We start from the raw sequence: 11,470 nt of genomic DNA on the forward strand, positions 1-11,470 counted from the left end.
ATGACTGTTGTTGATTGGTACCACATGCATATATGTGTCAAGTCTAGGCGCATTGCATATTGAAATGTTATCTCGTTGTTGCATGTGAATGGTGATTGTTGATGATAAGTGTGTTTGATGAATACATACTTGTGACATTTGGAAATTAATGGTTGATGAGTTGTGACATAATTGAATATGTGACTTGGTGAATTGTGTGTTGGTGAAATTTGGTGAATGTTGTGATTATGTGGATTGATGTATATGTACATTGGTGAATTTTGTGGATGGTTGTGAATAATTGTATTATGCTCTAATTGCATGTCTTAATTGTTTGTGCTTATACACTTGGTGAATCAATTGATGATGGTTATTTTAATAATAATGATGAGGTGAGATTTGTATATGTATATATACATATATGATGTGGTGATGTTCTTTGATAATGATGAAGGCTTGCTTAGAACTTCGATATGACGAATTGTACTTGTTGAGATAAGCATGCTAGATGAGTAATGAAGTGAGTAATGTTTACAATGAGAGACTAAATGATATTAATTCACCCCAAGAGAGGATATGAGTATGTTTTGTGCCTTCAAATCCTATTGGACCTTCTTTTTGTCATCGTCACTCCAATTGGCTTTTTGTTTGTCTTGTGCAACACCGTCAACAACACTTTGAGGTTGAAACTTCCCGTTGCTAACGGAATCCCAAACATCCATGTCCACTGATTGGATATGAACGCTCATGCATTCTTTCCAATAGTTTTAGTTTTCATCGTAAAAAATTGGTGCTCTATTATATGCCCCCTTTGGCTCCTTACTTGCCATATTGACTCTTCTGGTGATTAACAGTACGCGAAGAGACCAGGCTCTTGATGCCACTTGTTGGTCGATATGGCAAGGTAATACGCGCTAGAGGGGGTGAATGGAATTTAAAAATTTATCGAGTTTATAGCGAAAGCATTTTGAATAAAAGCGAATTACGACTTGTTGGATTATGCAAGATTAAATTGCTATGACAAAATTAATAAGACTACGCAAAAAGATAAGATTCACTTTGAATTGAGAGATTCTAATATTAATAAAATTCACATAAATTACAAAACAAGCATAATCTCAAACGAAACATAAGAGCAATGAATCAATTATACTAATGAACATAATTGTGTAAGTGTTTGATAAATTGACTATGAATTGAAACTAAGTGTGATCTTATAGTAATGTAATACAAATTAAATTCAAAGAACAAAATAAAGTTTAATGGTTTAAACCTATATCACACTCAATCTCAACACTAAAAATTTATCAAGCTTTAAATACACAATTAATCAAAATTAAAGAGGATACAAAAGAGAGAAGACACCAAGGTTTATTGTGGTTCGCTCTTTCGTCCTCGTTTCGAGCTACGTCCACTCTTCTTGAAGGAAAACATCTTCGCCAAGGACTTCTAATAGAATATTAAATGTTTTATATTACAAAGTGATTACAAGAATTCCTTGAAACTATCCTAGCTCTTCAATTCCTATGCAATCACTCCCCCAATCTTCAAATAACCTTTGAAATTGGTGCTTCTTGATGTCTTTGAATCTTCAACCATGCGTGAAAACCTTGAAGTTCTTCACTCGAACTCTTTGATGCTCCGTCCGACAATTAGATCCACTTGAACAAAAGAAATTTATAAATAACCCCCAAGACCTTTGGAAATGGAATGAGATTATTCACTTCACTTTAGAACCTTCATTTACCCAATCAATTTCCATGAATGAACTAACTTACAACCCCTATAGGACTCTAGCAATCCATGACTCAAAGAACAAAATGATTCTAATAAAAAGTGTTTAATCTTGAAGAATGTATGAACAACGAGGTTTGGAGACACTGGAGAGAATATATGCAAATAATTCAATGTTTTTGGTGTTATGAGAAAGTGACAATATATAGAAAAGGAGAGCAAGTGAAAATTTTTGGCTAAAAACAACATGGTGAATCGATTCACTAAATGTGTGAATCGATTCAGTCAGCCAATTGACAAGCCTGGTGAACCCTAAAGATGCTATGAAGATTAATACGTATCACACAAGATTTGAATCGATTCATAAAGCCCAGGAAGAAGATTGAATGGATTCAAACTATTTTGAATCGATTCAACATAAGTCAGAAGGATTTCATAATACGATTCAAACTACTTTGAATCGATTCAGGAGTGATAAGATTCAAAATTTCATGGAACGAATCAGCCCAAGTCAGAGACTTTTGGTGATACGATTCAAGTAAGAATGAATCGATTCAAAATGTGTAGAAAACCAGTTTTGACAGCAGAAAATAAGTTATTTGGGACACAAGCTATGTAGGACACAAAAGAATCACAAAGTATGATAAGGCACAGTTTTGCTAGGTGCTTTAACATAGTTTATGCTATACTACCAAAATAAAAACAACATCTAAGAATTCTTATCAAAATCAAAACATCATCAAAACATAACCTATGACTATGCATGTTTCATCTCCCATACCCAAACTAATGCATTGATTCTTTCCTCCAGTTCTTGCCCCTAATTACCAAATTAAGCCATATTCAACACCAAACACATATGTGCACATCTTCTGATTGAACCTCAAACATGCAGAAAAAGGGGAAGATTTAGTCCAAGAGAGGAAAGGGAAAATGGAAGAAAATTTAGGCTTGCATTAAGCTTTAATTGACATAAGAATCACATTTGTGGGAGAAGAGAGTGTAGGGTCGAGAGAGAAGAGAGTGTGGAGGGGAGAGAGCTTAAGATCCAAGAGAGGGTAATGGGTAGGGAAAATGAAGGAAAAGTGTAAGTTGACATATTTATATACAAGTGGAATAATAACCACAATATCCTTTTCTATAAAATTTTGCTCAGACATACTTAAATGGCACTGACGACCGAGAAATCTTACGCGGGATATTACTAAAACTAACTGAAAACATTTTCTCGAGTTTTCTGAAATTAAATTTGAAATTGGTAATGATTGTATTAGTTCTCATGAAAATAAATATGGGGTGAACTCATGCTCAATTCGAAAAAGTTGAAAGTAAAGGTGAAAAATATATGTGGAAAAAAATTGAATGGCAAAAAGGGTGAAATTGGAGTTATAAGTGTTTCGTTGGGGTGACGGTATTAATATAGGAGTATGGGGTAAAATTTCCAAAAACCACATCGGATATCTAGAGTTGGCCATTTGAAAGGTAGCACAACCCTAGTAAAAAACCTAGTTATCTCATTTACGATTCTAGTGTTAGGTTCCAAAGAAGACTCAATGGGCTTATGTTATGGGGATACCTTGGAGTACCTACTGGGGGGAGATCAATATTATGGTTCACAATAAAATATATGTATGGTTTTTTAAAATTGAGGGGAGTAGAGCGTTAAAACTCTTAGGAAGATTTTATTGATCATTTGCATTTCAAAAGGCTCAAAGAATTAGTCTCTTCAGCTATGTGGGAAGGATAACCTGTTTACAAAAAAAAAGGAGTAGAGAAAGTTCCTCAAAAAATTGGAACTTGAAAATCACTTTAAGCCAAGTTGTTTAACTTTCAATTTTCTTGACACAACACCCAAATGAGAGAAAGTTCAACTTGGTTGTTTTCACCCAAAAGATTTTTCTAATATGGATTAATGTATTGGGTTGTGCTAGTATATACTCACACATCAAGAATTAATTTAATAAAAATTAACAAGCAAATTTATAAAGCAGTCTAAGTTCTATATCCACTTTAAAGGATTTAAAAAAGCACATACGAGTTTAACAAACTAGTATAATCGGTTGGTAAAGTGTCAAAACAAAGGAAATTAACATAAACCAAAGTTAAATACGAGATAGAACAGTTTAAAAATATCATAAAATAGATTAAGGTTCAAAAGCTTTTGTCAAGCTAATTATTCTCCATTGTTGCGCATTCCCTTCATATTTTTGGAACTGAAATATACATGATAAAAATTATTGTCAAACAAGAGTTTTGGCAAATCTATAAGATATTTTGTTATCTCAATCAATAAATCATAAAATTATATATTATGCTAATTGTGTTTACATTTTTTTTATAGACAAAAATTTATAGCCAATGTTTTTAGAATTGAATTGGATTTTGAACTGATCAGACGTCCTAATTATGGTTCAATTGATTAAATTGTTTGAATATGAATAAAACTGCAATCGAACTATTTAAGTAATTGAACCATAGAGAATATTGATCAAAACTCAACCTATTTAACCTTTAGATTAATAAGCATAAAAAAAACCTTTATATTCATTTCGATTTTAAACACTAATATTTACTTCTTAATAACATATCATGTCCATCAATTTAGTAAATTAACAATATTTCCTACTAGCTATCGGAAGATTTTATAGATGCCAAAAAAACTTAAGTATTTTTCTACTTACCGCAATATGCATTTCATTTTCTCTTTACTGGAGTTGATCCTTTTCCTTTGTCATCCTTTTTCTTATTGATTTTCTTCTTTGAGTGATTGCTTCAATTGTACATAGTTAATAGAAAATTAAACATACAGTCGTACAAGAAAAATAAGATCAATGGTATTATTAGTATACTAATGGTTAGGTCGAAAATATCTAAAATAAACCAAGAAGTTTATCTAGTTGCTTCTAAATATTACTACTAAAAATGTTGAATTGCAAAACAAAACAAAAAATTGACAAATTTTTTTATCTTCAATTTAATTTGACTATTATGCATTAAAACAACAAAATTAGAGACTACCTTGTTTCATCTTTGATTTTTATCGACAATTCAACTTTTTGCTATATAGTACTATGATAACAATCTATGTATACCTTGCATATAGTGCTGGTTGAACTGACGAAAAGTCCTCACTCTTTGCCATACTATACAAAGCCTCAAGTTGGGTGATGTATTCTATCCTTCCATCAACTTTGTACTGAACCTACATCCAAATGATTGTCAGTTAATAACTTATCTACCTATATCTACATATGGAGAGTATATTCAACATTTCAAATAGTTTTAGGGTAATTAGTAAAATAACTTAGCTATATTTTCTATTCAGGATGACTTCAATATATATATATATATATATATATATATATATATATATATATATATAAGAAACAAGATATAGTACTGTTTTAGTCTAAAACTCAACAAAACTTATCATTTTTTTATAGAAAATAAACATTGCAAAAAAGTTAATAAATTAAAGCAACAAATTGAGTAAGTTGCAGAAATTAAAAAAAAAAAAATCATACTCTGAGCTTGTTATTCTTTTCAGGACTATAGCCATCAACTGTTCCTATGCATCTTTTTCCTTTATATTCCTTGCAGATAAAGAGTCCCACAAATTGATAAGGCTCATAAGGTTCAGTTTCAGTTGCATTTTCTTTCTTTGAATTCCATGGTCTGCGCTTTGTTTCCGCTTCTTTTTTTGTCTGAAAATATATAAAATATTTCATCAAGATTAACGCTTAGTACATTTTATATTAAACCAATGATGAAAATAAAACATGTATAACATCCAACCATTGAATGTATATTTTAATGAAAAATTTTAATCAAAAGGATTCAAGAACATACAGAGTTTGCAGCAGATTTTGACTTTTCTTTCTTTTTACTCTCTTCAATGTCCTTGACAACACTGTTTGAAGAAGAAAAACCTTCAACAATAAAAGGAAATCAGTTTTAGAAATTAGCATTAGTAAATTTACATCGTATAAATACATAGTTTAATGGAGATAGATTGTTGGTGTGAAATAGTTTTTCGTATTTCATGGATGTTCACTAAGAACTGATCATATTGGCACATAAATCTATATTGTGCCATTACTTTTCAAATACCACAGAGTTATCTGATCCGTATTTAACATAATTATAAAACTAGTTTAAACTCTTGTACAAACAAATAAAAAACTAGTTTACGTTGTTGCATCTTCCATTTTCTCAAATATATATGTACATATATCATAACATGCATACACACACATATATGTATACATATATACATTAACAATATACCTATACAACATTGATGTCCCCAATATTTTGTTTTAAAAAAATGATTCCCCTAATATTGGGACCTCTAAGTTAATAATCATAGTTTAAGTATCTTTTGATTATTTTCACTATAAGTGTATTATTTATAATGGTAAACCAATTAGTAAACTATCATGTGGAGACTGCAACGCAATTAAGAGAAAGTGAAACATTTTTACATTTTTCATCCCAAAAACATTTACAAAGTACTCATAAAAAAGTAGTATAGTTTGATATATTTGACAAAAAACTATCTCACACCTAAAAACATTAACGAGTAAGTTATCAACCTACACCCACTTAGTTTTGAAAGAAAAACAACCAATTATATCAATTTAAAATTTATTTTAAGAAATGAATAAATTTGTAAAATTCATTTTATTGTAAACTTAAAATTAAAAATATTCTCAAATTTTTTAGCATTCCAATCATGAATCAAAGGTTGGTTCTAAAAATATAATAATAATCAAAGATCATTGATGTTATTTTCGAACATGGTATGGAGTGTGGCTATGTCAAACCCATTGCCTATAAAATTAAATCAAGTCCAATGCCTATAAAATATTTCAATGTTCATAATCAACTAAAATTTCACTACCAAAAAAAAAAAATCAACCAAAATATTCTCTTACTTGAAATATGTTTCCTCTTTTTGTTTGGAGTGGATGCCTCCCCAAGTTCAACAATCAAAATATCCTTCTCTGAGCTATTGCTACAATCATACACATTTATTCACAAATTAATATAAATATTCATAACAAATAAAAAAGCAAAAACTATTTATAGTGTGCCCTAATGGATAAATTGATAGAAATCCAACATCGAGAGAGGTATTTGTTTATATTTTGTGATAATACCTTGATTGTAGTGGTGGTACTTGTTGAGCCCCACATATATCTTCCTTATTTGCCAGATTTTTCAAAACTTCTCCAGGTTCCAAATACTCCATTCGGTCATCATTATGGTAGAAAACCTAAATATCCAAATAAATAATATTAATGAACAAGTTATTAATAGAGTTTATAGTAAAATCAATAATTTGTAGAAAATTTAAATAACAATTAGCTAACTAAAATTTTATTTGAAGTTTTAAAAATTCATAATTTATAAATAAGAAGAAGTAAACTTTTTTTTTGAAGGAAAGAAACTTATATCATTTCATTACTTAAAATGTGTTCAATACAATCTGGTATTTCTACCAAAATTTGGAAACTAGCTGAGGATGTGGCCGCCTTAGCTAATCTATAGGCTGTCTCATTTGCTTGTCTCCTCACAAACTCAACACTAGAGTTGACATAGTATTGTTCAAAGATAGTTTTACAATTATGAATAATCATCCCAAATTCTGTAACATCCTGATGTGCAGATGAAAAACTATCCACCACTTTTTTAGCATCAAGCTCAAAATCGATAGGTCCTAATTGTAAGAAGAAGTAAACTTTTATACAATGTCATTATATCTTTCAAATTGTGGATTGTATCATGTTATGCGGCCAAATTATTGGATTGTAGCAGTGCTTACAACCACATCATGTCATAATTGAATTAATATCGTAAATTAGAGTAAAATGTGCACCCCAAGGGGATGCAACCCAATGGTTAACACACATGCAACTATGATATTATCATGTGGCCAGTGCAAAATGTTTACAAAGTCAACAAATCTTAATTGTGATATTATTAGTGGATATTATTAAAGTAAAAAATTTATGTAAAAAAAGATATTAAAGTCAACAAATTTTAATAATATCACTATTATTATTGATTATTGGTTGTCAGAGTTGGAACCCCAACCCCTGCATAAATTATGCAATGTTCATACCAATTGAGATATGATGATGATGACATATGAATTTAATCCTAATAATGTAAAAATTGATTATGTAAACCTACATGTGAATAATATATAAATTAACTTAAAGAAAAATGTATAATAATTAATTCATGCATCACAATTCATCGCTTGTATATAAATAAAAGAACTCATACTTCAAATAGATTCATGGAGGGCATGTAGTTATTGGCAGTCCCAAAAGCTTTAACCCCTTCAAATTCCTTGTAGATGTGACAACCAATTATTTTTTCAGGCTCGGGCACATCCTTATCTTTTTCAAAATCGTTATTTGGTTGAACTCCATTTGTATCCTATGCAAAGATGTCATGAACAATATATAATTTCTCACAAGTAATTAATTTAATTCATTTTTTTCTTGGGAAAATTGGGTGCATATTGTAAACCAACTGTAGCACCCTGAATATATACAAATAAAAGAAAACATAACTAAAAGGAGATGGGATACATGAGCCAAAACCATTTCAAGTTAGAAAAGGTAAACTGAAATTGGTGGATTGAATCCATGCATATATGAGAAAATAACCAGAAGACAAGAAGAATAACAAATAAAGTAAAAGAAAATTAATTTAAATTCTCTATACCGAAGATTATAAAGAAAATGTACAACATAATATGTAAATTTTAGTACTTACTTCTAATCAAAATCATGCAAGAAAATTACATTTGTATATAGTTTAGGCCTAACCTTTGATTTTCTGCCAATGTACTCTATTTTTTCACAAGTGCTTGAAGCTATGTTTTTGACAACTCCAGTTGAATAAGAACCAACTTCAACTATAAATAAAATCAACATTAGAAATTAGTACTTCCAAGTTTACATTTTCAAAATATAAAATCGAACTTAAGATGGAAACATTGAGACCTTCAAATCATGATTAAATTGCTTCAAACAAGATTGAACCAGATGATAGGTAAATATGAAGAGAAGTAAAAGAGAATTTAACAAAAAAAATGTAAAAGCAAATGAAAACCAACTAAAATAAAAATCATTATATATACTAGCGAAAACTAATATATACTAACAAAAATGATCTCGTACAATATATTAATTTCAATCTTTTGATAATACATCTGATTACTATACTTCTTTTTTATTATACTTCCAAGTAACAACCAAATCAAATGAAAAAAAAAATCATATACAATATCCACACAGTTTAATAGAAAACTAGAATCGTACAAATAAAAGAAAAAATGTAACAATTAAATAGAAAGAATCTAATTCATAAATTAAATCCAAATAAAAAAAATTGTATGAATGAGACATAAATATTATATAGAGAGGGATCAAGAATGATTTACCTCCATTAACGAAGCATTGATCATTATCTTTGTTGTCCATTTGGAAGTGAAGATCTTCAAAACCCTAAAGAAATTCCATTTAACAATCATATAAATCTTATTTCTTTACATTGAATGTTAAAAGCTCAAGAACTTTTTTTTTTGAGCAAAAAAGATCAAGAACTTAGCAAACATAAAATCTATCAAAATCATTAATAAAACTCTCCGCCGCACCCTTGAGTATTGAGAGAGAAAAAATTACCTTCAAAATCTGTAAGACTAAATGTTTTTTTTAAAGACTTTTTTTTTAAAAGACTGGGAAGAAATGTTTGTAACCTAAATAACATTAATTTATATTAGTGTGATTGACCTCAGTACATACAATATGTCTCTAGAATTTTTCCCAAATGAAATTTGAATTTCAAAAATCTTTTTCCCCAATAACTAATTTCCATATGTAAATTTATTGGAAAAATATATAAATCTATTAACTTTATGTTTAAACCAAATAAAATAACATTACATATGGAAATTAAATTTTTTCCAGTCAAACAATTAATAATTCATTAACAATTAATAAATTTATATATTTTCCCCATATGTAATGTCTTTATTTGGTTTCTGTAAGTATGACCAGGCCAAATATAATGTATTTGCGATAAACTAGTAATATTATAATATAAATAATTCAAAACATCAAAGTTATCCAAGTTGCAAAACTATACATAGTTCTATAATTTGAAGAAAAAACTATTGAATTATTGATATTTTAAATTTGGATCTAATTAGTTATTTCAAAATAAATTGGATTTAATTAGTAAAATTTGTAATACAATTGTTGCAATGTAGCAAATTTCAGATCTACATCGCAACATAATATATAGTAATAGCACAATTTATTATTTCATCTTCGGTTTTCTTTATACATGTAGCACCCTACACAACTTTATGAAATATCATTTAGAATGTTATAATTTTTTTTGGGTGCAATAGGTAAAAAGAAAACAAAAGGATAAAACAAAAAAAAAAAAACAAACTACTCTCTCAAGAATCCATTGTAGGGATTTCAAGAGGGGTTTTTCAAAAGTTTAATCATCTTAGCGGAATAAATCTCGATGAACAGATCTTGATTAAATCATTAATCATAAATCAAACAACAACTTAAAAGGATTATGCGTTTACCTCAAAAGGAGAGTGATCACAAGTACTGCTCGACGACAACACCTCTACTTAGTCCACACGAACAATTTCCTTCACCCAAAGTGCTAGCTGCTTACAGATGAAGTCTTAGAGAGAAGCGGCAGTTTTAGGGTTTCTGAAAGAGTGAATGAGGCACAGGGGCTCTATTTATATAACCACTTTGGTGCTCAACAAGTTAGGCACTATTGGACTTATACAAGGCCAATATAGCCCATTTGTTGGTTTTTCTAACTAATTAGCTCCACTTACTAAATGCACCCCTAAATAATAAGTTTCACTTATTTCTCTCGTTTAACAATCATTTTGTGTGTGGAAATAATATTAAATATTATATTTAATATTATAAACAGTGAGCAGTATCTAGCAACATATCACAGCTACCCAAGTGACAAGAATGTCAAGGGATCTGACAAAAACTTTATGTGATAACGATATTATGTATAATTACCCTTTTGCCCTCATGTCTATATACACAAGGCATAGTATACCACACTTGTCCAATTCAATATTGGACCCTTATACATTACTGCAGTTATGTAGGAGGAGAAAATTCCATCTGGTCACTCATGTCCCTCATCATGATTCGTGGAGCACCCATCAACCGACTTTTAGTCATCCTATTACGGAAAACGTTTGTAAGGCACAAAAGTATTCGACTCCTACATCTAGGGTACATTGTGGTTTCAGGTCGAAGGGTGGAATACACCACTTATTACTATGATAATAACTTATGACATTTACATAACTTTCTATGTGGTATTCTCATGGTGGATCAATCCAATATGAATGTTACTCTTAATATTTATATCTATGTGAAGACTTGATAACTCTCTATATATGATATGTGAGAGTGATCATCAGTCTACCCACACAATAGTCTATATGCTTTAATGTTATCCCACATCACAATAAAGTTTGACTACAAATACTTTAAGAATAATATTCTTGAGTTTACTGGGTCTCACGATTAAGTCACACTTAATATTCCGTCAAACAGACTAATTATTCTAGGGACTTTATTATTTTGAAACATAACAAAATCAATAAAGAAAGGTTAAATATAAATATCATGATACAAACCAAATCCAATCAATATAGATTGGCTATTAGGTCTTA

The 11,470-nt window shown here is 29.6% G+C and overlaps 1 protein-coding gene across 1 annotated transcript; it reads right to left on the bottom strand.

Moving 5' to 3' along the window:
- Positions 1-3,692: 3,692 nt before the first annotated feature.
- LOC146921416 (uncharacterized) lies at positions 3,693-10,464 on the bottom strand. The gene is made up of 11 exons (XM_085714848.1): positions 10,337-10,464; positions 9,176-9,239; positions 8,559-8,647; positions 8,008-8,163; positions 6,876-6,991; positions 6,651-6,730; positions 5,563-5,642; positions 5,238-5,417; positions 4,806-4,915; positions 4,395-4,483; positions 3,693-3,926 (listed from the first exon to the last, which is right to left on the bottom strand). Exons 2-10 carry the CDS (start codon positions 9,213-9,215, stop codon positions 4,408-4,410), a joined length of 927 nt encoding a protein of 308 aa, XP_085570974.1. The 5' UTR covers positions 9,216-9,239; positions 10,337-10,464; the 3' UTR covers positions 3,693-3,926; positions 4,395-4,407.
- Positions 10,465-11,470: the final 1,006 nt, after the last annotated feature.

This window comes from Medicago sativa, chromosome 5, assembly GCF_051527215.1.
Source record: "Medicago sativa cultivar Bolivia chromosome 5, Bolivia_mono, whole genome shotgun sequence".
In the NCBI taxonomy this organism is placed as follows: Eukaryota; Viridiplantae; Streptophyta; class Magnoliopsida; order Fabales; family Fabaceae; genus Medicago; species Medicago sativa.

Bases quoted from the DNA above. Each gene is read 5' to 3' on its own strand.
- LOC146921416 (XM_085714848.1), bottom strand. From the start codon at position 9,215: ATGGACAACAAAGATAATGATCAATGCTTCGTTAATGGAG. The intron at 5,643-6,650 runs GTAAGAGAATAT...TTATTGTTGAAG, and splicing joins AAAGAGGAAACATATTTCAA to GTTTTTCTTCTTCAAACAGT. The intron at 4,916-5,237 runs GTATGATTTTTT...ATTTGGATGTAG, and splicing joins AAAAGAATAACAAGCTCAGA to GTTCAGTACAAAGTTGATGG.